The sequence below is a fragment of the Zonotrichia leucophrys genome, chromosome 3 (genome assembly GCF_028769735.1).
Source record: "Zonotrichia leucophrys gambelii isolate GWCS_2022_RI chromosome 3, RI_Zleu_2.0, whole genome shotgun sequence".
Lineage (NCBI taxonomy): Eukaryota > Metazoa > Chordata > Aves > Passeriformes > Passerellidae > Zonotrichia > Zonotrichia leucophrys.
Genome location: NC_088172.1, coordinates 97318501 through 97344679, shown reverse-complemented (window position 1 = coordinate 97344679; position 26179 = coordinate 97318501). Strand labels below are relative to the sequence as shown.

The 26179-nt window shown below is 37.4% G+C and overlaps 1 protein-coding gene across 4 annotated transcripts in view; it reads left to right on the top strand.

Moving 5' to 3' along the window:
• TASP1 (taspase 1) overlaps positions 1 to 23507 on the top strand; it is a 78760-nt gene extending 55253 nt beyond the window's left edge. For all 4 annotated transcript variants that reach the window (XM_064709441.1, XM_064709444.1, XM_064709443.1 and 1 more), the window contains 3 exons: positions 8260 to 8370; positions 11922 to 11995; positions 22021 to 23507. In XM_064709441.1, coding sequence (XP_064565511.1) covers positions 8260 to 8370; positions 11922 to 11995; positions 22021 to 22116 — 281 coding nt within the window. In that variant the 3' untranslated portion in view covers positions 22117 to 23507. The remainder of the gene's footprint in view (positions 1 to 8259; positions 8371 to 11921; positions 11996 to 22020) is intronic.
• The last annotated feature ends 2672 nt before the right edge of the window (positions 23508 to 26179 follow it).

The following is a 26179-nucleotide window of genomic DNA, read 5'->3' as shown; positions in this document are numbered from 1 at the left end:
TCTGCTGTTTGTTCTAAGAGTGCTAAAAGCAAGCCCAAATTGCATGTAGCCTTCTGCAGTTTCATGTTAATGCATGTACACACACAAGATGGAAAGCTGCTGATGAAGTAGTTCATAGAGACTGGCTGATAAAAGCCCAAAATTTAAATTGTTTTAGTTCAAGGTGTCTTCTTTGAGTTGCTTTGAGTTTTCTGGATTTTCTTTGTTAGCTAAATGGTTAGCTAAAAACACAATTCTCATTTTGCTGTTTAAAGCAAATGGATTTTGCCACTTTGCATATAAAATGTTAACTGACTTCTATGTGATACATCCATTGTGTTCTTTAGTGGAAATGTGAAATGTTTCTCTTGGAGATAAGAGCCTATTAAATGTTGCTGAAGAATTTGTTACACCTGAGCTATCAATTGTAGAGAAAGAGGAGCTGCACAGACAGAGGTACCAGGATATCAGTGTAGTGTTATTGCCTTGGGAAAGCACTAAATCCAGCTAAACAGCAGGAAGTGAGAAGAATGAGAGACAGGATTAAATTAATGCTCTTCTTGAACAGAAAATTTGAAAAAAGAGCTTATATAAAATTTATGTAAATGCTTTGTAATTTCTTGTTAAAGTTTTAATTCAGGACAGGTCTGGCTTGTATTTTCAGAAACTTAACTGTGCAAGTTTCTGCTGCCTGACAGCAGGACTGTGTAGTATCTGCTCAGTTATAGTCTGGGCAGTGCTGATATGAGGGGAAAAGATATCACCACCTTTGTTTTTTGTGTAGGTGAAGTGCTTGGATTAGAAAACCTAAAATCTAGTTTGTGCTCAGCTGCCCTGTGAATGAAGACTGATGGAGGAAAACACCAAAATCCAGATACATCTTGCTGGTTACATGTGACATAGTATTGAGTTTGTAGCTGGTAGAGGAGTTTTGGCCATCTTGGCAATTCTGCAGATGGAATGCAAAGTTACTTGTGGCAAATACAGTGCAACAGTTAAAAACATGCATTTAAAACAGTAGGTTTCTACTAAATAGGTTTTTTGCTGTGGCTTTTTATAAGGATGTGCAAGTTGGTAGCACAGGATGTGTGGTAGGGTGCAGAATTTCTTACAGTGAAACATGAGGATAAAATGGGGTAATAGACGCCTTGCTGATGGTATGGATGCTTCCCTTGCCTTCCTTGGAGCCCTGCTTTGTGGTCTTGTCAAACTGTCACCAGAATTATAATGGACCCAAGCATTGGGAAAAAAAACAGCCTTTAACAAAGCTGAGTTAGAATGTTTTATCAGAAGTCAAAATGTGTGTTAGTTGTATCACAGGGATGAACAGCTGATTTTGGCAGTTGCCATCAGATTGGTGCTTCCTGTTTACAGGCTCTGAGTCTCTGCAGAGTCCTGGGAATCCTTCCAGCTAGGGAATGCCTGGCTTAGACAGTGAGTGCTGTTTAAACAGCAGGTGATGAGCAAACTCATGTCAGATGTGCTTCTCTCATCCTTTCTCAGAGCCAGCTTTCTGTGGAGAATGCACAAATGCTGGTTGAGTCAGAGGTGAGAGAAATGAAATATAGACTTTTGGTAAATGGAATGGGCGCCGTATCTTTAGTCAGAGAGTGCAGAAGGCTTGGTTCACAGTTAAAGAATGGTGTTCTGTAAACACAAGTACCTTCCAGACAGAAGAAGGGAAGATTTTGTTACTCATCATTCCTTTCAAATGCAGCCAAGTTTGTGTTTGTAGACTCTAATGTAGGCTTAGAGTAAATATTTGTGTCATCTCATTGGCTGGAAATCTGGGCTTTTGACAGTGGCAGCATTACCAATGGTACTTTAGAACTTCTTATGAAGTATTAGAAAATAATGAGCTGAAAGACATAGTTGGAATGTGGTATTTGTTCTTTCCTTAGCAGAGATCTGTTTCTCTTTTCTTGCATTTTTAAACTGCACTTCAGTTGAGCCAAGTCTGCAGCAAGGTAATAGCAGAAGAATAATGCTGACACTTTCTATTCTAGAAATGTAGTGTCAAAATCCTCTCTTCTGAGCAAGATTTTTGACAGCTAAAAATCATAGAAAATTAATTTTCTGATTATTAGTTATGCTTGCAGGGGAGGAAAAAGCCTCATACTTCAACAGTTACAAGACCTAGCTGGCATTGCACACTGTTGTAGTTACTTTGTAGTAGATTAGTTTCCTTTGGTGCTGCGTAACTCTAAGCTTTGTAGCATCCTTTGTGGTTTTCTAGCAGAGGAAACAAACTATGGAAGCATTATTATGCTTCTCCATGACACAGAGAAAAGGATTTCAGAAGAGAATGAAGTGATCCTGTGCTTTCATAAACACAATGTGGTGATCTTCCACAAGGATTTGTATAGGTCCTTCCTATGCTTCTCCATGTCAAAAGCATTGGGATTTTATTGGTCTGTGGTATCTTCAATTATTTCATTTCTTAAAATCTTACCTTGTAAAGTTTTAAAGTGCAAATGTTTTCTCTTGCAGCTTCTTTAAAAATTCAATATAGATGTTGTAACTGGATGTATCATGAAATATGAAGGCCTCTGATTGAGACAGCTTGTGCTTAAACATTCACCAAATAATGGAGCATGAAATTAAAAGCAGCCTTCATTTAGTGCTTGTTATATTTGGATTTTAGTGGGATACACAGCAGAAACAGAGTGGCAAACAGTTTCACTTCCACCACACTCTGTGCATAAGCTGACAGTCCAGTGACCAAGGTGATCTGTAACTGTTGATCTGAAAAAGTCAGAATTTCACTCACACAGTACCCAAGAAGGTTTAACTGCCCTGTTAAAACTGGGGGATGCTGAAGCACTTAATTGGTTATTACACCACACCACAGCCAGTGTTTAGACCCAAGTTTTAAGCCTTTGAAAGCTGATGTAAGCAATGAAGCTGGTAATGGTTTCTCTGCTATGAAAGAGTGTGAATGTAGCACATCTGATGAGCAGCTGGTTCATCCTTCAGCTGGGTAAGTGTAAATAAAACACTTCATTTACAGCTTGGTGTTGAATCTGTGCTAGAGTGGTTCTGTGCAGTAACTACAAATGGGGAAAAAGGCTCAGGATGAGAAGTGAACAGCTTCATGCCCATGATCTGGAGGGACCAATCTTCATCACAGCAGAGCTTTAATTTACAAAAGATGCTAAAGACAAAGTGTTCTTCACCTGTAAGTGTAGCTCCTGCAGAGCAAGGCTGAATGTTGAGGCTATTATTCACTTTAACACTTGCAAAACTCTGAATTCTGTCCCTGATCAGCAGCTGAACCTGGGTCATGGTGTTCAGCTCTGGCTGCTCTTGCAGAACTTGATGGGATCAGGGAATGTGGAGTAGCTATGGTGACCTGCTTGCTTGTTTTTGAGAGACCATTGCTACAGATTAATAACATACAAAATACATAAATAAAAATGTAGGGATGCTTTCTGTATGCCACATGGCAATAACAGAGTAGTTGAGCTTTGAAGGAGAGAAATGTGTTTTGTAAAATGTAGTTTTTTGACTAGGGAAGGTAAGGATTTGACCAAAACTAATGCAATATGGGGTTTGTTTGGTTTTGTCTTACCCCTTTTCTCTGCTGTGGCCAGTCAGTGCTAACATTATTAAATAATGCTGCAGTTGGAATTTTACTTTGGATCTTTCATCCCACATTCCTCAGTGTTTCTGCCAGCGTAACTGGGAAAGGAACACTGGGCTTCATGAAACTTAAAATGGTATTTCAAGTCCCAGGTTTTTGTAATTTTGTCATTAGCAAGCTATTAGATCAAAGATTTATCCAGCAATTCTGTTTTATTGCAGTGGAAAACAATATTTTCGGCATATTTTAACTAAATTTTTGAAGTTGTACAGGAAAACCTATTTTTCTGAAAAGTACAGAGTGGCTAAGTTCCAAATAAGGAAATGTGGGTGTGGATGAATACCAAATAAGGACATGTGGGTGGGGCTATGCCCAAATAAGGACATGTGGGCATGGCTGAATTCCAGATAAGGAAATGTGGGCATGGCTAAATCCAAACAAGAAATGTAGGCAGAGCTGACCAAATAAGGATATGTGGGTGTGGCTGAATTCCAAGTAAGAAAATGTGGGCGTGGGTGAATAACAAGTAAGGACATGTGGGTGGGGCCATGCCCAAATAAGGAAGTGTGGGTGTGGCTGAATTTCAAATAAGGAAATGTGGGCATGGCTAAATCCACATAAGGAAATGTAGGTGGGGTATGCCTAAATAAGGAAATTTGGGCAGGCTAAATCCAAATAAGGAAATGTGGGCATGGCTGAATTCCAAAAATTGTGTAGGAGATGGGAGCAAGATCACTCTTTCTTTCACATGTGAAACCATTCTGCCTTTAATATACATGGCAGTATTTTAGTTCCACTTTTTCTCCTCCTCTTGAAATACTAATTAAATGTGTATATAGAAAACTCATTAGGTATATTGTTATTTTTTACAAAAGTCTGCTCTGTTATTCTTTTTGTCAATGGGTTAGCTTTAACAAAATGAGTTTTAGAACTAAATTAATGAAATATGTTCCTAACCTTTGAATTCACAGTGTTTTGAGAACAGTCAAATTAACTTGTGTGGTACATGGTACATGGATTCTTTTTAGAAATAAAGTATAATACTGTATCAAAAAAAGTATAATGCTTTTGTACCATTATTTTTACAGATCCAGTGATGGATGCATGGCATTCAGCTGTCTGGAGTTTTGCTTGCTGTAGACCTACTCATTTGCACTGTCTAGTTTGTTAAAATACACTCTTTAGCATAATTATAATCATCATCAGTAGGTCCACATATCTAGAAAGATCCTTGTTTAAAAAAGTATTATATTTGAATCCCTCTTTTAACATTTTTTAAAAATTGCTTTACTTGGAAAATAAGTAACTTTCAAACAATATGCTTTTCAGCACGTGTTTAATTTGATTTAGGGTCTGATTTTTAAGAGCAGAGGAGCAGCCTGAATGTACTGTAACATAGAATATTGTAATATTATTGTAGGCAACTCGTTTTTGACACTTCTTAGAGAGTGGTTCTCCACAACTTAGGCAGTGAATTGCAGACATAAACTGTATTGTTGCTGATTTTGCACTGAGATGATTTAGCTGAACTTGCTGCTGAAGACATCTGGGATGGGAGAGGGTGGAGTCACTCAATTTGCTTCTGATGTGTCTGGGAATGGAGGCCTTGAACAGAAACAGGGAGGCAGGGTGGCCATGGGTGGAAAAGCCTTGAATCTTTGCAGGGTAGTAGTGCAAGTGACTGTGTCCTCATTTGCTGCTTGTGTTTGGAGATGGAAACAAGGGGGATGTTCTTTTCCAGATTTCTGCCACCATTCCAGAATCATGCTCCTTCTGCAGGTGATGATGAAGTGATGTAGAACATCAAAAAGACAAGCAAGGCTTGGTTTTTGTGTGTAGGAGAGATAATGTCTCCCATCATCCTTGCGTTGTTTGCATAACACAATTTTTTTAAGACATTTAGTTCAATACTTCGTTCAAATTATCTGCTAAAAGTCACTTTAAGTAATTTTATTCATCTCACACCGGTAGTACTGTTGCAAAGTTAGTGCAGTGTGACCTGGTTTCATGTGCCATAACCAACATTTCTTCTTAGTCCAAAGGCCCAACCTGTGTTATTCTTAAAGAAGTCAATGTCTTGCCCACCTATTGTGTTTTGTGGGTGCTGAAATTAAGACTTTTATCACACTTTTATCAGGTGCACTGCTGTTAAGTTAATCCTCTTCTGGAGTTTTCCAGTTGCAGTAGGGTGGCAGTGTACTTCAGCAAAGGCTGAATGAATACAGTCAGTTTTCCAACTTCTGAGTGGTCTTCAAAGCCTTTGAGTTTTGTGGGCTGGTAACAAAGCTTCCATGGTGCATAATCATTGAAGGAAGTAATTTGTTTAGAAAACAATTGTGTACATACTTAGGGCAGTATAATGGACACCATGTTTAATGTCAATAAATAAATGCTGTTTATCCTGACAGAATTGGGGCTCTCAGTTGTTCATGAAGAGGTTGAGCATGTTTTTGGCTCAAGTTGTAAGCTGAAGACTTTGTCTTATGTGCTTGAAGCTCAAATTTTAAATTACTTATTTAAACCCTTTTTCAAAAAAGCACTTGCTTTGAGTGATTCGGTTTTTAATTTGTTTCACTGAAGATGAATATTTTGTTCTTGCAAAGAAACCTCTGTAAAAATGGAAGTTTTTTGATGGAAATGCAGTGTTGCTGTTCTGCTGCAGAGTCTCTGCAATGAAAAAAATACACTGCTAAGCCTTGTGAAATTTCAGAAGACCATGTAAAAGTTACTCAGATTGCTGACAGTTTGGTCAGTCATGATGGCACATTTAACAAAATTACTGGGAAAATGATGAAATATATAATTAGCTTATTTACAGACTGCCCTTTCATCTACTTTTTTCAGAGTGTGGGAGAAACAAAATCCCTAAAATAAGTGATTTAACTAATGGAAGCATTTCTAGAACAAGACTTCAGTGGAACCAACTCTATAAACTGTAATCAGTAGTTGCTGTCTGGTATTATGTGCTCTCATACAGTCCCAGTGTTTTACTGTGCCCTTGAATATGCTGTTTGCTGGCTGTCTTCTGATGAAGTAGAACATTTTTAGCCATTCTAATTAAAGAAATAATTAATATTTTTCCTTAGAACCGTGAAAGAATCTTTCACAGCTCTTGAAAGGGAAGGAGAAACTACTTAATAAAAAGAAACCTGAGCTTTTCTGTCTCTTTGCAATGACTTTTCACCACAGCTTAGAGAGCTTAGGCTTTTCACCATGGCTTAGAGCCTAAATCATTTGTGCAGTTTAGTGTAAAATTAGGTCTGCTGACCAGGTAGAGGCATTGTCTTTGAAGTGCCTGATTTTGACTTGAGTGGTAAAATCCTTCACAACTCTCCAAACCTTGTGTTTCTATTTTAACCAAACATATTTTCCTGTTTTATCTTCTGCCTTATCATGGGCTGGTTTCTTATTTCACAGGGACTAGATCACAGTCAGTGAGTAATACAGGGGGTGTATTACTAGGTGTAAGTAGTAATAATTCTTTTACAAAGCCAGTGGCACTTTAAAGATAATAATCTGTTTGCATTAAATTTACTAAGATATTATTGTTTATTAAGCACACTGCATTTATTATCTTCCTGCAATGTGGGCTTCTATTGCAATGGCCACCTTGTATCATTTTTCAAGGTGGCTGCTCTAATGTTTAGAGAAAACACAATAAAGCTTTTAGTTTTCCTTGTGGTAATGCTCAAAATTGTTTTTTATTGGGCAGTTTTGTTGTTATTTGCATTAAAGGAATAATTTTAATCATACAAATAGTTGTGGGCAAGTTAAAGGAGGCTAATGAATAGATCTGCTCTAAAGTTCTAGTGGCTGGCAAATTACAGTCCCTGTACACTAATTTACTTAAAAGAAAGAATTGAAAAGAATTACATTATATGGCTGTTGCAATTGTATGTTCAATTTTAAAAGACAGTATAATGCAGATGTGTAACTAACATGTCTGTGGGCCTAAGTGCAAGAACTTGATTAATTTTGTGGCTCAAGACATTTTATATTGCATGTAAATTATACCATTGTTTCCATATTTAAAGCAATAGGAATCTTATTTCAAATTGCAAACCAGAGCGAAATTACTTTGGCTTGGTTCAGCTACCTTTAAAGCTTTTCCAGTTTCTGATAGAATACTTTTGTATCCTATGTCTTAAATTAACAACACAGGAGCCACTGTAAAAAGGACAGCAAGGCAGACAGCATAGCAGTTCCATGATGCCTCTGTACAAAGGGCTTTAAGTTGGCAAAAATGAATAAACTGTAAAAATGACCTAAAATTGCTTGATTTTTTTAGATCTGTCTTTATATAATCTATAGAACAGAAAGAGCTAAATATTGAGTCACAATTTTTTTCAACTTGACACTCCGTTTTTCATTATTATATTTTCCTTGGTCCATCCGAATTACATTTGAGGTTTGCACTCACAAAGGTAATTTTTAATGTTTTTGTTTTATTCCAATTCATTTGGAATAAATTCATTTTTTTGATTGCTGGTGAATTAGTAGATGAACATTCCAGAAAATTATTCCTTTGAAACAGTAGGAAAAAGAGAACCAATGCTTTTGTAAAAGCACTGTTTGATCTGTCATTTTCAACGCTTAGTGACAAGATTAAAGGGAAAAGGCAGAAAGTCAAATTTAAAAAAAAATTGCCCAAGAAATTGTTTCTATTGCAAGTAATTCTCCCCCATGATTTTGGCCAGGTTCACCTTTCCTAGCCAATGAGGATGGTGTGCTCGGAGGTGTGATCGTTCTCCGCTCCTGCCGGTGTTCAGCAGAGCCTGAATCCTCACAGGAAAAGCCAACTTTACTAGGTAAGGAATTCTTACTTATTTTAATTTAAAATGAAGGGTGAAGTGGAATCTCTGTGTGTGTTTGAAAGCCACAGAGAAAACAAAATGGAATTGACATTGAAATAATAAAGATCTAGAAAGTGAAATAGGGAACAAACAAGGCTAATACTAACAAAACTCCAGAAAAGAGCATTCTTTCTGACTCATCATTTCTAAGCAGAATTGCCATTCAGAGGATTGTGTGGGATCCTTCTAAACCTATGGCATAGATACAACAGTTGCTTGTGGTGAGGTGGGATCTGTTCCTCATAGGAAAAATTGCATTTATAGCTGGGAGTAATGCATGTAGCTGTTTGCTGCTTCTCAGTAGCTTAATTTTTAAAAATGCTTTCTAAAAAGTTCTTTATTCCTCCTTTTTGCATAAGAAAATGTGTGAATTTGGAGAATGCACTGAAAATTTGTAAGGAAAGTTGTTTATTCTTGGTAATTGCCAGGAAAATCAGTTTAAATAAATCAGTTACTATTTGCATTTGCACCAAACAGAACTTTCTGCTGCTCATACTGAAATCACCTGGACTTTGCCTCTCCCAGTAGCTGTCTGGTTCCAAAAAGGTTTTACAACCCTTCATCCCTCTTTCTGTCCTGGAAACACCATCTCTCTCTTGCTGCTTTATGGCAGAAAAGTGTATTATGGAAAACTGACCTGTGGTTTGTGTGGGAGGAACAGATGGGAACTGAAGGCTGTAGATATGAGCAGAACAGGGTGGAAATACAACCCTGAGGCAGTAAGGTCTCTCTGAGGGAAGGAATTTGGGATTGGGGCATGTGAATTACTTCAGGATGACCCTTGTGCCATCTCCTCTCCTGTGGTGCTCCTCAGATGTGCAGCTATGTGTGCATTTGTTGGGTCACATTGACCTGTCTAATGTTACCAGAGTTAAAGTGTTTTTCCTTTGTATAATACTTTGCTTTATTATTATTTACCCATTTGTGACATTATCTAGTGCAACAGCATCCTGCAACATAAATTTTATCCTTAAAAAAAGAGTTAAGAAAATGAAAATACAAGTCTGATTAAGTGAGAACAAACAAGATCAACGTAACCTTCAATTCCTGAGATTTGGAAGTGAGAGAATTTTTTCTATTCATGTAATGGTTCTCATTCATGTAAGAGAACATATTCTATTAATGAAGATTTGGCGCTTTTTCCTCAAAAATTAATTTATAAAATTCCCATATGTTGTACATCATAAGTAAAGACTGTTTGTCCATTGACTTTTGATTTTCTTTCCACTGAACTAACAGAGATTAATTATTACAGTGTTTTTTCTGTACCATGGAAATTTCCTACCTTATAATGAATGCAGAGATAACACACAATTGTATTACATTACATAGCATATGTAGTATTTATTTTGTTTTGACTGAAAATAAGTTGATTAATACTGAAAAACTTTGTGTATGGAATAAAGAACTCTAATGTCTTTGTTACATGGATCATCTTTATTTATTTTTAATATTGAAAAAAATGGCAAGGAAGTGACTTATTAAATGGTTGAAAATATACTTATCTGAAGATATTTCACATGTAATTTAGAATTTTCTGTGTAGTTCACTACCTATAATGGCTAACAATAACTAAGGTTTCTGCTAGTACAGGCTACTTTTGGTACTTTTCAAAGGCAAAGATACAATATTTTGAGGGTATTTTTTCTGAACTGTTTCTCAGCTTCTCAGAATTGAAAGATGGGAATTAAATTTAAATTAAATTAAATTTAGATTTTAAAAATTTAAATACAAATTTTGAATTTGTCTTTTAAAAAAATGCTTTCACTGGCAGTGGAGCCTTTAGGGTGCCATGGGGAGGTTGGCCCCCTCCAACACACATTGATTATTTCACTCTGTGAAAGCTTTTGATTCACCTTTGGTGGTATCAGTCACAAATCTGTTCTGGGGGAGCAGAGCACACACCTCCATGAAGTTCATTTTTCTTTTATGATGATATCTGCATGTCTGTCAGAATCTTCAAGTCTTGCTGGGATTGTCTAACATTTGATCTCCTGCTCTGGTTTGATTGCTATGCAAGGAGATGTGGTTCAAAGGATAAGTGTGCTCAGCAGGCTGTGACCTTCATCCTAAAGGAATGTGAGGAATAGGAACGAGTAAAGGTTTTAAACCCATCCAGGGATGCTTTTTTTGCCATATGTGAAAGTCACTCTCAAAAGAAATCTGTGGAAATGTCTGTTCAAGGCATCTTGTGTAATTCATGTAAGGCACCTCCCATCCAGTGAAAAAATTTGTGCCTCAGTGCGTTTTTTAAAGCCTTTTACAAAATTCTGTGAAATGCCTTAAATTCTGATCAGCTATTTTTTTTCTTCCCTCTACCCCCCCCTCCAAATTATGGATTTTGTGAATATAAAGTAAAATGACCATGACAGAGAGCAGGAAGAAAACAGTGTGGCAATTTATAAAGCTCCACTGAGAGAGGACTGAACATTTGAATGATGTGCTCTTTGTCTGAATTTTGTGTTGCAGCTGAGTAGGAGTGTGTTTGTGTACATCAAGATGCCTGCATATGTATCAGGCAATTAGAGATTACTGGAACAGGCTGCTAAACAGCTGATAAATCAGAACACTTTCAGACTTCAGGACAGCTCCTTACTGGTTTAACAGGCATTAATAAAACTTGTGAGCACTGATTAGTTTTCTTAATCATTATCCCTGCAAGCATTCCAGTGCTTTAGGATATCTAACCCTGATGTCCTAAATTAGCTGTGAGTGCAGTACCAGAGAGCTGCTGTTGTTTATCTGGTGCTGGAAGTCCAGGTAATCAGACCTGGGAGAGCTTTCCTAGGGGTTTCTTCTTCATCTTTCTTTCCTCTCTCACCTTTAGTGCTCCTTACACTCTCCACAAAAAAAGGGGGTGTTTGCATCTGCTCTTGTAATTCAGCATACTTCGTCTAATTTTGCCAGCAATCTTTCTTATTGTGCATGTTACCCTGTTTCCATCATGCATCTCTCCTCCTTTTTCTGCAGGATAATTTTGCTTTTACCAGTTGTCTTTCCTGACTGATCCGTATCTTCAATTCCCATATTGCAAACTTGACTATTTCTGCATGTTTGCCTTGGGATACAGGCTAACAGCTGAGCCACAAATCCCCCTTTACCTGTTGATACTAGGTCACCTGGCTTTATGCTTTTGTCTGGGTTCAAGGCAGGCAAATACAAGTTCTGTCAGCTTTTTCTGATGGGTGGAAAAGTCCACTGTTTTAGAAGCTTTTCCAATTTTTAACTGCAGTTGGAGTTATAGTATTTCTCATCTTGGATGCTCCATATCACTTAAGTAGCATTCTCATTGTGGGTAGTAGTTCTGCAGTTGTGACTGTGAATATTCAAAGAAATATTGTTTGTTTGGTAGCTGTTTCTTTTGAAATTTAATTGCTCTGGTAAGTAGTTTTTGGTCTTTGTTTTTTATCCTTGCTGTACTTGTTGCTCAAGACACTGTCTTGTTAAATTGCATCTTGTATTTTAAACCAAGGCCTTTTTGTAACTTCTTGCATTTTCATTTCTAGTGGAATTTCTGTGGAGCCATACAACAGAGAGCATGTGTGTTGGATACATGTCTGCACAGGATGGCAAAGCTAAGGTAAGCCATGAGGAACAGGCTGTAATACAGTAGGATGATTGCAGAAGCTAAGGAGAATTTGAATTAATGATAATGAAATATATAAGAAATTTCTTTCTCTAAGAGAACAGAAGTAATGGTTGCATAAGCAGTTAAATGTGTCAATTGATTAGGCATTTCTCATTTCTTTTTTTAATTGCAGCAGTTAGCAACCCTGTACTAACATATGTTCCATGTCAGGCTAAGGTGCCACAAACACATGTCCATTCCCTCTGCTGACAGTATTTGTACTTAAATAACTTTATTCATCGTGATTCAGTTATGCTGGTACCATATTTTTCTGAGGGCATGTCTTCCTTTGGATAAAGCAATTGCACCATCAAGGAAGATATAAAACAAACTTCAAACAAGTTCCTAGAATACCCTCTGTGATAAATAATTCCAGTATTACCATCCATATTTTCAAGTTTTTTGGGGCCTTATAATTGATTTTTAATGATAGAAATATTACATTAAATTTGAATTTAACAGTAAAAACTGGAAAATTCTGTCATATCATGATCAAGGAGTAGGGATTAATCAATTGGATGAGCCATCCATTCTTAGGAAAAGAGCATGCAAGGGAGAAAAAGGAGAGTATTTGGAGAATGGGAATGAACATGGGAGAAGCTACAAGCAGAGACTGCAATGGTTTCTGTAGACATTCATGCAAAGGGGGTGTGACTAAGGTAATACAAGAATATACATAGATATATATATAAGAATATGCATATATAAAGAAGAAAATCAACATCAGGTATTTTACCCAACAAAACTGGTAAAACACTCTGTTTAAAGCACTGGAATGGATGAGTTCATCTTCAGGATGTAAAATGGGCAGGAAAAAAAAGACAAGAATGCCCCAGAAAGACAAGGAAGATAACAAGCAGCTGATGAAGGAAGTGCTGGTAGAGGTGTAAGTGAAGTATTTGCATCACTTTTGAATAACTTAGGTACAATTCTTCCCAGATAGCTATATATGGATGAGAGTGTGGTTTTACTTTTCTTCTTAATATTTGCTTCAGATTTAGTTGAAAAAAAGTCCAAACTGAAGTTAAAAGCTCAGATTGAACTGAGTGGAACTAAAGCAAGTTCAGGCACAGATGTTCTAGTGTTTGCTAGTTATCTTTAAAATTGTTGTCTTGTGTTTGCAGTGAAAGAATAACTGAGAATAAAGGATGTTGAATGTTTCCAGTGTGCACACCTGCCTCTGACTTACACTATGAAGCTCAAAATGTTATTGTTTCTTCCTGGTAGTGTCTAATTAATAAATAAATGCTAAATATGAAATCTGTCTGGCCGTGAGTATTAACATGACAGTGCCATGCCCAGAGTTGCTTTCCTACTCACAGTTGCAACATTTGACATCTGGTGTGCATTGTTTTCATACTGCTGGTAAATTCTCCAGCTGGTAATCCTGATTGTGCTGACAGACACAGCTGCTCTTCTTGGATCACTTTTAAATTATGTTTTTGACCTTCACTGAAGAGTTAATCCCCCTCCCTTTCTTCCTTCTTTGAGTCTGTGGCCACAAATGCTTTCCAGAGAAAAACCACAAATGCTTTTGCTGCTGACTTCTATTGATCAAAAAAAGTCTTCTGTCATAAAAGCTGGAATTTTGTTCTGCTACAACTAGGACTAAGTTATAGATGGAAAACTGGGCTTGAAATAGAACACAATGTATTGCAAGTTGGAAAAAAAAAATCTCTGTTCTTTAATAGAGTGACTGTTTTGCTACAGTTAATTTTGAGTGCTTGCCATGAAAGAATAATGGGATAAGAGTTCATAAAAGTATAAAATATCACTTGTTTATGAGGACCATAGCAAAATGATTAGGCAGCAGCTTGTAAGGAAATATATGCTTTCCTGTTTTTCTAGGGTGGTAAAGACCTTCAGGTTTTATTTCTTTCATCAGTCTAGGACTTGAGTTTTGTTCTTAAACTGAGGGGTTGTCACAGTGCCTGATTTTGAACTGGTTCCATTTTTTACTAGACTAGTATTAGAATCATAATGGGGTAGATACTAAGAGAAAAGGAGCCTGCTTTACTATCTTAGTGTGATTCTTTGGGCATGGGAGATTAATACAATTCATAATAGGAACGAACAAATGGTGGTTCTGAACACCAGCTGGAAACTGTGGAGGTACAGGATGTCTTTATTACAAGGCAAACAGGGTAGGTGCAGCTCACCTGCAGACACTGGTGTGCTCAAGACAGAGCACAGTTATCTGTCAGCAGCTCCTTAAAAGAGGAGTGGGACAGAAAAGTGGAATAAGAGACTTGAAATGGTTTGTACACCATGATCTGCTGGTGCTTCTGGCTTCTACAGCATGGGCTCTCCAAGCACTGTTTTGGAAGTACCCTGGCACCAGGGGTTTGTTTGCTCCCTGTTTAGTCAGGACTGGGTTCTGCAGCTGGCCTCTCACCTTTAGACTTGCCTGAGTGTTGGCTCACCAGCACCAAATGGCTGAGCCTGCAAGAGCTGTGCAGTAATAGTGGCTTGATTTTAACATACTTTCTGGAAAGGTGTCCAGATTTTTTTTTTTTTTTTTTTTGCCTAGAAAAGTCATCATTTCCTGTTGGATTAAAGTGTTTGGGTGAATGTTGCTTTCAGAATCTTGCACAGCCTTGCCAGATGAACTAAGTTCACACCTCATTGCTGACACAATCACCTCTGTTTGTGTGTCCTATCAGCTCTTTCTGGATGCTGGAACTATTTCAGCTCCTCCACTGCTCGTAACTCTGGAAGTGTCATCTCCAGCACCTGCACAGTGGATGTCCCAGTGGCTTCCCTCAGATTCTTAGGCCACAAACAGCTAATCAAGGCAGATCTTAGCTGCTTCAACTGTGCTTTTCTTTTTTTCTTGTCATACTTCTCAACACAAGCAGCTTCAAAATCACTTGATGCCAGCATTTGTCACAAATTGGATGTGACCGATCTTTTCATCTCAGCATTTTGGCTCTTTCCTATACTTCTTGAGCTACCCTGCACCAGCTGGTGCTGCCGCTAACCCAGGCTGGTGCTTGGGAGCCTCAGTTATCATGAGCTTAAGGGGCAGACACACTCTGGTTTAGGAGCTGCTGGAACCAAACCTTCCTGAGGCAATACTGTGACAGGTTGTTTCAACATCAGCCCTGTTCTTTGCAAGATGAATGGGCTTCCCAAGATCTCTTGAAGCAGAGGTCTTGCATTGCCACCTCTGTGATGGTAGAATTGTCACAGTAGCTGATGCTCAACTCTTTCTATCCATTTGTGAGGCTGTTGGAATATTCTGGGCTGCAGCAGAAGTTTGTGGCTGCAGCCTTGAGAATGCATAGAAGCAGATAGAAAATATTCGTTTGTGGGTTCCCTCTGTGTTCACACAGCTCCTCTTGTCGCAGTAACTGCTGCATCCAAAAGGTCATGACTTCCAGAGTGAAGGACTGGGGGTTAAATAACTGCAAGAACAGAGGAGATTTTTTTTTTTTGTGATTGTGTTGTTGACTCATTAATTACTTGATATGAATTTAAGCAGGTTTTTTTTTTTTTCCTGTCCTAATTTTCTTCTCTTTCTGAGATGCTAGTTGGTCTTCAGAACAAACTTCCAGATGCTTTGGTTTTTTTACAGATCCATAACAGATCTAACAACTGTTCATAGTATTAGCTGAAAAGATCACCCTGTTACCAGAACTCTAACTTCTTTAACATTACTCTGGAGGGTTCAGTTATCATTTCCTATTCTCCTGAACTGACTGGGTTATGTTCTGAGAGCTAATGCATTTTTGTTGTCAGCACTGGGGAAGTAGCTCTACTCTAAGGTGTTGCTTCTTCCATACTGTCATGGATGATGTGCAGTACTTAGGTATTAAAAGTTTATGTAGCAGTTGGTAGAGCAATTTGAGTGTCAGTTTGCACAAAGGGCTTGCAGATCTTCTGGGTTGGGAAGAAATAATTCCTCAATTCACCCATAATGTGATTTTAGATTAAAATGAGGAATGGGAAGGAAGGGTGATAATGGTTAGGTTGCACAAGTTAATTGACTCTTCTTGGTTACAAAGACTTCATATCTTCTTGTTCCATGTCTGCTTGCTTGCTCAATGGAGGATGCTTCAAAAGAAAATAAATTCAATCTCAAATGAGAGTGCAGTGTGTGCCTGCAATGTGAGTTCTCATACCAATGACATCTCTTGAAGGTTCTGGCTATGGGTAGGCAGCCTTTCCTTGATTTCATGTTGTGTATCTGTGCAAAGCCAGACAGGGACCCTTTTATCTCAGTCAGGGTCTGCATAGTATTTGTTTGCTCAAGCCCTGCAGTATTCTGTATGCAGAAAGTGTAAGTGGCTGGGATACTTTTTCCTGAATCTGAGCAGTGTCTTGTCGTGGTGATTGAGAGCAGTTGCTGGTGGCTGGTTTTTCTGCTTGAAGATAGGTAATTCCTCACTTTGTTTTCAATAGTATTTGAAATCAAAGTCCTTTTTTCCTAGTGCAAGATCCAGTCTCAATACCAGCAAAATGAAGTTTTGATAATTTATTTTGTGTAAGTATTTAAAATCATTTATCAGCTTGCTGTGTTTCTTAGTATTTATAAATCTGCTATATGATCTCTATAAACATTGCAGACCGTAAATGTTGCAATATTTTTGAGTAGTAGTTCAGACTCATAGGTTTTAGTTCTTCTAACAGCTGGATGACTTAGACAGCAAATTTAAAAAGCCCAGTTGCAATATTGAATATAATCCAATTCAGTTGCCAGTTTAAATCTCTTTTTGGCAGCTGTTCAGTTACTATAACATCAACTGCTAAGCTTTATGTTATGGCAGGTTTTAATAATGCAAAGCTACATAAGCTGTTCTTTCCATTCTGAAATGAACCAAATTCCCAAAGCTTTGCAAGACACAGTGCAGCATTAGAGGGGAGTGCTGCATATTGCTGTGTTTGCAGCAGCTCCTGTCCACACCAAACTTTGTGGTTGCAGTGTTCAAACAGAAATTTTTATCTTGACAGTTAATTTCATCTGTCAGTAGGGGCAAACATAAACATGGTGGACAGGGAGACCATCTCCAATTCACTTTTCCTGTGGAGATGTAAGCTGTCATCATCAGATTTACTCGCCGTTACTGATGTTGTAAAATTTAGCTAAAGTCCTTCCCACTGTGTTTGAAGTGATACATGTGACAAACACTGATTGTAGTGATTGCTGTTGGTTTTCTGAGGATGAGCTTCTGTATTTGACTTTGGGAGTGAAAGGTCTGTGAAAGCCCTTTGTCAGGAGAAGGGCAGCTTTCCAGTGCTCATGGGCTGAAGAAACACATCTTGGAAGAATCCTAATTCTAATTTGAAAATTAGTGGAAAAATTTACCAAGCCTGTTTAGTGAGCAGAAATATGAAGTCCAATAATTCAGTCATTCATTTCAGACTACAGAGACACTCTTTTAACTTCATGAGGCAGGAGAAGTATATGTCACTGTTCTTATTCCTTTAATCTTCATGCTTGTCTGGAGACTGGGGAAATCAGTCAGAAATTTTCATTTGAAAACTACTCTTTGCATCCAGTTCTCTCAAAAAAAGGTTTTTTTATTTGTTGAAAACAAATAGAAACCTGTTTGTGCTAAGATACCAGTTAAAATGTTTGGCTCATAGACCTTCATGGAAGTTAACTGGCTCTGATATGAGAAGAGAAATTCACTTTTTGGGTTGGGTTCTTGCATAAAGCCAGCAGTTCTGGAACTCTCCCTGGATTTGTCTGAGAGAGGGGAAAAGGGAAGATGGGACTGTGTGTGCAGCTATGCAAATATAAATGCAATAACCTTAGCACTGCAATTCACAGTGATGCAAATCACATTTGAAGATTCATGACAGGGTTTTAGAATACCTCTACAAAACCCTGGGGTCCTGAACTGATTAGATGATTGGTTGGTATGTGTCATTAGGCTGTCTTGATACAAGTATGAGTGATTTAATTAGATACATAAATAGTGTATATTGATTAGTTTCCCACAGAATGAATTTGAGCTTGAAAACTGTTAACTTCCTAAGCAACCTGTATTTAAAATCATTATTTTCAGTGCAGCAAGACCAGAAGTACCCCATCACTGTGTTTTTCTGTTGTTGCTCAACAAGGACAATATTCTGAATCCTCTCTTTCTATTTGTTCCCCATTTTTTTCTTTCTTAAGATTTCACCAAACAACGTGCATATGGCATTTTCATATAACAGCAGTTGCCAGTATTTAGTGGGGCACCTTCTCCTACTGTACTACAGGTGTACATACAAACCATGGTGGAGGAGAGATTACCAGGAGACAGAGCAGCAGAGTTGCTGCCAAAATGGGCTCTTAACTGCTTAGAAAATAAATTCAGAATGTGTGGTCAGATGGTTCTCATGGTGGAAGTGTGTACCCAGCTAGAAAGCTCCAAATATCTAAAGAATATGTGAGTTTGGTAGTACTCTTTTTTCAGGGAGCAATGCTGTAGAAAGCAATTTCCTTAAGGATATGGTACCTTTGGTCTTTCATTATATTTCATCTCTATAGTGTAATGAATGGAAAAAAATTGTTTTATAAATTATTCTGTCTAAAGCACATCCTAAGTGTGTAATAAGAGTGCTAAATACATGAAGTACTCTCTAGATTTGCTTAAGAACTGAATGTGCTGCCATCTGGTAGTTGTACTCTGTCCTCTTGGCAGTGTTTGATTTCAGCTTTCTCATGCAGCACTGTCTGTCTCTTGGCTGAAATTTTATATATTCATTTTATATTGTATTTATGTTTTTAATGAAAGAAAAATTCTCTAAGTTGCTGTGAAAAACTGATACTTTTATGTGAATAAATGGAGGAGACTAGTTCTTTAAAATAAAATATTTTTCATATTCCTTGGTCTCAAGGTTGTTTCAGAATCCTTGTCTATGAGACATGAAGTAATAGAAGTCAAAAAGATGAAACCATATATTCATCCTGTGGTGTTGTATTCCGTGAATTCCAGAAAGAGCTATTAGTTTTTTAGGTAGGGAACTCTGCAGTGTGCATCAGAAAGCACTGGGAGAGAATTACATTGCAGTGTCTGCAGCACTGGGGTTGGGGTCAGTAGTTCCATGAAGTTGATTTGGTTATGAGGGAAAGAGGGAAACACTGAGGGCTTGATGGCAAGAACACAGAGCAAGATTCAGCATCAGAAGGTTGGTTGGCTCTTTTGGGCTTTATAGAGGGGTAGAAAGCAAAAAATCAAATGTTTCTTCCAGCATTTTTTTCCTGTGGAACTGTAGACAAGTGGTTCCTCCTCTAAGCTGCAGCAAAAATCTGTGGTGATTGACTGGTGTCCCAGGTGTTGGTACCTTGTCTCTCACCAACCTTGCTTTTCTCTGAGAGGCAAAGCAAATCAGAATATTCTTGGGACTGTAAAATGCCTATATATGAAGCTGAACATGTGGATAACTCATCATTCCTAATCTACCATTCTTTGACGTGCACTTTGCTCAAAGAGAGTCTTCTGTGGAGTTCAGTGGAGGATTAATTCAGGAAAAATATTTATTTTCCTTTTTTTTTGTGTTCCCAGGCACAATTTCTTCCAGGTGTGGGCTCATTCGACTTGTGAAGCCGACAGACTAATTGAGTTCAATTAAAACCTTTCCAGTGTTCTTCGTTTTTGTTTCCTTTTTTATTTTTAAGTTTCTAGACTCTAAACCTAATTGACTATACAGTCTGGACTTAATGTAAAATATGATGTTGGGATATAAAAATGTAACGCATTTACAAATAAGTACTGTGGTTAATTTAAAAATATTCTGTGTTCTTTGATGTTTCTTTTTATTTACTGGAGTTTGTTCTTATGGTTAAGAACAAGGGAGATATAAATGTAAGAATTCATTTGGGAGTTTTCTACAGTTGTTTTGACGTGGCAATGTTACCCTTTCAAATTATTTATTAAGTAACATCTTAAACGTTATCGTCTTAAATCTGTCTCAGTTTTGTTTTACACCAGGCAGCTATTGGTGAAAGTAATAAAAAGTAGCCAGTGTGAACCAGATCTGTATTTACTCCATCATAGGAAGTATGCAAATAAACAGGATGCAAGTAAAGGCTTTAAGAAATGCTTTGTTATGTGTGGTTTCAGTGTTTCTGCAAATGGAAATCTTCAGATGCTGGTGTACAGTGGTTTGGGGTCTTGTATATGGGGAATGTGTTCCTCCTGACATAGGAAATGAGGTTTTCTGTAGGAAATGTGGTTTGGGTGGCTATTTAAGCATGGATACTTGCTAATGTATTAATAGATAATGACCACCTGCTTATCCCCTCTTGTACATTTTCCTTCCCTTGCTCAAAAACTCATTAGGATTAATTTGCTGGTTTGCTCTGATTGCAGTACCTCGCTGAACAACAAGTGGCATTCTTCCTATGAGGAAGCAAATTTGCTACCAAGCCCATGAAACAATGCTGCTTTTATACTGTAATCCTTTTCATTTAGAAAGTTTTACAGACTTGGGAAAATATCATTGATCTGTCAGTCATAGAATAAAAAATATCTTTTTTCCACTTGATTCTGTTATTTTATTTTTTTTTTAATTTATGAAATGACATCTACAGAAAAATTGTCAGTTACATTTTGAGGGAAACTGTAACAGATTTGAACAGATTATTTTCTTCTTGGAGTGGTAAATCACAATTGTAACTGAAATTGTTCTGAAAGCAGGAACATGTTCATATATCAAGCACGGAATATGTTCATATATCAAGCAGGAAAGCCAGAGATCAAGTTTTAGCAATAAAATGAGAACATTGAAATGTTGTAAATTTAATCTTATTCTGTGATTTTAACTGAAAATAAGGCCACCTAAGTGCAGGCAGCAGGCTGCCCCCCCTTATCAAGAAAGGAATTTTTAAAAGCTGCTCAAGACACAAAACGTTTCTTCAATGTAATGAGCTGAGTTTAGAGTCTCAAATCACTTTCTGCTCAATTGATGCAAATTTTTCTTACTGACCTTTTACATTTGTACTTTTTGTGACAACCCCTTAACAATGTTAACAAACATTGCCTTATTGCAAGTTATAAATTTTGCAACTGATCAATCTTTTAAATGAGATAATGTAAGTACTGGGCTGCACTTAGAGGAGGCTGTTGTTTCTAAATGCCAGCAACATTATGTTGTGAGCTTTTTACCATAGTAGGGATCATTTCTAGTTCCAAATTTAATAGAACATGAGCAGTTTTCACAGTGTAAAAACATGTGCAAAGTGAAATAAAAAGTCATTACTCTTAACAGTAAGCTAAAGTATCTTTTCATAAGCAGATGGTTTTGCCCATCAGTAATAAAACATAGCCCAGTATATAAAGGATCATTAACAGATTTTTAGGGTCACTGAGTTAAAATTCAGTTATAAACTGGAGTCTTGTGTACACAGACAAATGTACCCACTTCCTGGCTGAAATGTTACAGTGCCTTCTCAAAGGCTTTTCCAGTCTTCTGTGGAAAAGATGCCTATTGGCAGAAACACAATTGTTTTTTGGGTTGATTTATTTGGTAGCTGGCAACAGGAAGTCTTTGGAGTTTTTTTAGGTGGATGTGTAGGTATTTTATGCAGAGGAATTTCTTACATGCATCCTGATCATTGCAGTTGCCTTATCCTCTGAAGTGTTAGTTTGTCAAGTATTTAATTCTGTCTGAGGTTTCTCAAAGGTGTATTTCTGTATGGGGTAGTAATGACTTCTGAATCACCCTAAGAAATAGACCTATAAACCATGAAATGCCAGAAGTATTTTCTTTTGTCTTCACTCTGGATATTTCTTTCTACTTTCAGTGCATTGACTCATCCAATTTGCCTTTTCTATGCATCTGTCATGGTCTTTCTCTTCATGTGTTAAACATTAATGCAAACAAAATAGAAACAGAATCTCAGTTGCTTTTCAAGTTGCTTTGTAGTTTGTCCTCAGACTTCAGTGAGGGAACAGCTTAATTGTTCAATACTTACAAGTTTACTTTGTCCTGCAAAGTTTTGCCTTTTCTCAGTCCATAATATTCTCTTGGCTTCTCCACAGACTCACATTTCAAGACTTCCTCCTGGAGCTGTGGCAGGACAGTCCGTGGCAATAGAAGGAGGGGTTTGCAGGCTGGAGAGTCCAGAAAGCAGCTGATTCTTCACTTCATTGCAGAGAATGTGAATGACTCTTTGTACAATAAGGGGGTTTTTTATGTTTTAACAGATGTTGGAAATTCTGCTTTTGTTTTATACTCCGTATTGCAACCATGTGCACCACAACTTGAGACAAGTGCTGCTGTAGTTTATGTTCTCACTCTGTGAATGGGGGTTGTGTGCATGTTCATTTTGTCCCACGAATAAAATAGGAACACTCCCCAGTTGTGCAAAGATCATGTATAATTAATGATTGCATTTTCATTTTTCTGTGTTGAAAGATAACCAAAAGTTAAGAAAAAAATAATTTAAAGTTATGGTCACAATTGTCATTCATATTCTAAATTTAAAAGTAACAGGCCTTTGAAGTGGCTTTATAATTATGCAAAAAATTATTATGGTTTTTAAGTTGCTTAGTGGTTTAAGGAAATCCAGAGGTGATTTAAACATGAGTTGGCTTTTTCCTCTCCAGTAAGGAGGATCCTTTTTTTGTTCAAAGAATGGTTTCAGTGAAACAAACTAGAGCAAAATTAAGGCTCAAATTTTTTTTTAATAGTCTTATAGGTCATATCTGTGTTCCCAAACCAAGATGTTAATAGCTCCAAGCTGTATGTATTGCAAAAAGCTATATGAAGATAATGTATCATTCTGTAGTCTTTATGTATAATGGAATATTACAGTGTAAATAAGAAAACAAAGTTTATGGAAAGATTCAATATTATTCTTCACTTCTGCTTTAAATCTATTTTTAAGAGAGGTACAGAAATGAACATATTACTGGATGGGAAGTGCAATGTGTATCAAGTGGCTGGTGGGAGGTCTGATACTGAGCTTTGGTGTTGGTAAAGCAACTTCCTGGTGTCCAGCCGCAGCATGGGTATTTATAACTGTGTGTAATATGTATGTACTGTGCAGAAATTTACTGTAACTCTTTTGATACCTTGAACAAACCTGCAGTGTAAAACAGTGTACTCCTTGTCTGCCTCGTGAAGCATTGGCAGCTGAACTGTCATTTGTCACCAGTTTGGCTATGTGAGCCAGGTTGCCCAAGTCCTAAAAGCGAGTTCTGACGTGAAACCTTCCACTCAGTCCTTTTTCCTTCACAGCACTGGCAGCAATAGAAGACTTTTGTAATTGATTCATTGTCCTGATAAGTATGCCAAAGAGAAACTAAAATAGTTCATCCTTTTCCCTGGTGGATATTTGATAATTCTGTTTTCAGAAATAGTGGATGAATAGATATTCAGACTGTATTTGCTTAATCAGGCATTGTACTTGCCTGTTTTGTAATATTGTGCCTGCCTATAACAGACATACTTGACTGATGAAATGGTTATATTGATTGTAGTACCAATCTTTCATGGAAAAGAATAAAATTTTTTAATGGCCTCAGTTAATTTTCACTATTACACTACAGCATACATTGAAAAGCTGTCATCTTTGTATGGTTTTTTAATTTTGACCTCAGTGTCGCCCTATAGTTGAAGATATTTCAATACAGTTCTGTAAATAATATAAATCAGCAGCTTTCCAGATTGCACAACAACAGCATGGAATGTGCCTAGAAATAGTTTGTGCTGAAATACAATGCTTGAGGTTGGATCCTCAGTGGTGCTTTCATGGTCTGAGGAAGTGAAGGACCCTTCACTGTGTAGTGAGTGAAAAATTGAAGATCATGTATATGGGTTTGTACATAGCCAGATTTGAAAATGGTCTTGTTGTTAGAAAAGCTAAAGGAACAGTGTTAGCCTGCTTTTATTTTAAAAGTGCTTTTCTCTACTGACATCATATAGAAATTTTGGCATAAATTCAGTCTTTCACGCCATTGTAAAATGTGAATTCATAAATGCTTTCTTCCCCTTACTTCCTTAATCACTCTTTTTGGAGTTTTGAATTCCAGCATAGGATTTCTGTAGTTTGTTTTTACTTTAGTTTTGTATCTATACAATACTACAATCAGGTTTTTTTCCTTTCTTTTGGTGCAGAGTTTTCTACCTAAGGTACATATGAGAAGAAAACCATCTTATGTATCAATTTGGTATCAGTAGTTATGAAGACTGACAGGAGCAGAATTTCCTATCAAACTCCCACTTAAACCAATGTAATATCTTATACAACTTTAATTATGCATGTAATTGTGCTACTAGTTCTATTTTGAGCTTAAAAGAGGCTTATGGAATATAAGTGGTGAGGAGGGACGCTGCAAGGACGTGTTCTGTAAGCCCTGTGTGTGGTGAGTAACCATTGCCATTGGCACAAGAGGAAATGACACAGCGGACAGCAATAGCTGCTGAAATTATAAAGAAAGGGTGAGCAAGTGAAATACATAGGAATAAAATTTAAATGCTGTCAGTTTTATACTCAAAGACACAATTACATGTCCTAAAGGATCAGCAGACAGGTCGGTGCCAGAGTAGTTCAGTCTTCAGCCATAATAAATTTTCTTGCTTAAAGTTTCTAATAGGCCAAACCAAACCTGACACCCATTTTTGGCTTACTTTTCTCCTGTGCCTTAACAGCATGAACTTGTAATGAGTGATTTCAAAGGGTTCCAACTGAGCAAGTTATGGAAGGCAGGCTTGTTACACTAAAAGATCTTAAGAGGTGATTTGAATTCCAGTTGTGGGGATTGTTTTTTTGGTTGGTTGGTTTTTGTTTTTTTTTTTTAATTAAAAACTCTTTACAGTTCTGTAGAGCTGAAGACTATGGTTTTCTGCTTGTGAATTAACCTCTGGAAATACTGTGGCATTTGAGAGATTTGACTGAGGTGGAGGATGAGAGGACTTGGTTTAGGGGAACTGCAGCCATTCACCTGTGAAGGACAATACAAAAAATGCTGTGAAAAGAAGGAAGCCTAAAAGAAAACAAAGCTGGTAATAAATCTATAGGGTTACTAGCAAGGTTGGGGTAACTGCTGTTGTTGCTTAAAATGTGAAGTAAAAGCAGAATATAGAAAAAGTAGTCAAAGGAATTGGTGGTTATGGCATTACAGGTACAATGTTTCACAGTGGCATGTGGTAATTGTGCAGCTGGACAGTCTTTGCAATCCAGTTTTGAGCAGAATGATGCAGGATTAGATGGGAGGCTCTCAAGTGTGTTATGAGACTTTAACATGCTTGTTAATGCAATTTAATGATTTCTTTTTCTTCCAGTTGTTATGTGAGTCGTTTACTTTGAGTCAGTGAGATAAATCAAGAGTTCTGTCCTTCAGTGGTAGCAGGATTTATCTGCTGAAAGTCACTGAATTGCCCAGTTTTTACAGCTTTATGTGTGCAAATAACTGAGCACCATCTCAGTTTTTACGGTGCTGTGTGTGCAAATAACAACGCCATCTCCTCAGTTTTTACAGCTTTGTGTGTGCAAATAACTGAGCACCATCTCCTCAGTTTTTACAATGTTATGTGTGCAAGTAACTGAGCACCATCTCCTCATTTTCAGAAGGTTTGCCACTCTTACAGAATTGGGGTAAGTGTAATTCTGGGTGGCTGACATCCATCCTCTTAGTAGAGTCACTTTTTCATATTAAAATATAACTTAGGCATAGAACCTGGTTATCAGCATGGTTGATAAGAGAAGGTTTAGGAGAGAATTGCAAAGTTGAAGGGAAAGTTTATACTGTAGCTGGGTAGGGAAATAAAGGCTATGTTAGCAGAGTATATAAAATAAATTTGCCAACAGGGGAGAGAAGAAATCAGTGAAAAGGGGTAGAGGGGAAAACAAAACTATTTTGAAGGAAAAAAAGAATAAGAGACAGTAACCAAGAAATGTGGATTTTCTAAGAATTGATATATCCTTCACATGCTATTAGGGCTCGTCTTCCTAGGGATATTTGAAGAGACAAATTATGAACTGCTCCCTTACACTTGGTTTTCCTGTGAAAGATTTGTTTTGGTTTACAGCAAAGGGAACGCAAACACAATTTCTGTGGCTTTTAGCCTCCATATAGTGTCAGCAGAGGTTTTGTAGATTCCTTGCAGGAGGGTTGGGACAGGGCCACTGCCTCATACCAGAGCCAGATCAGCCAAGAAATGCTGAGAACCTGTAACTTGCAGGAAATTGTGTTG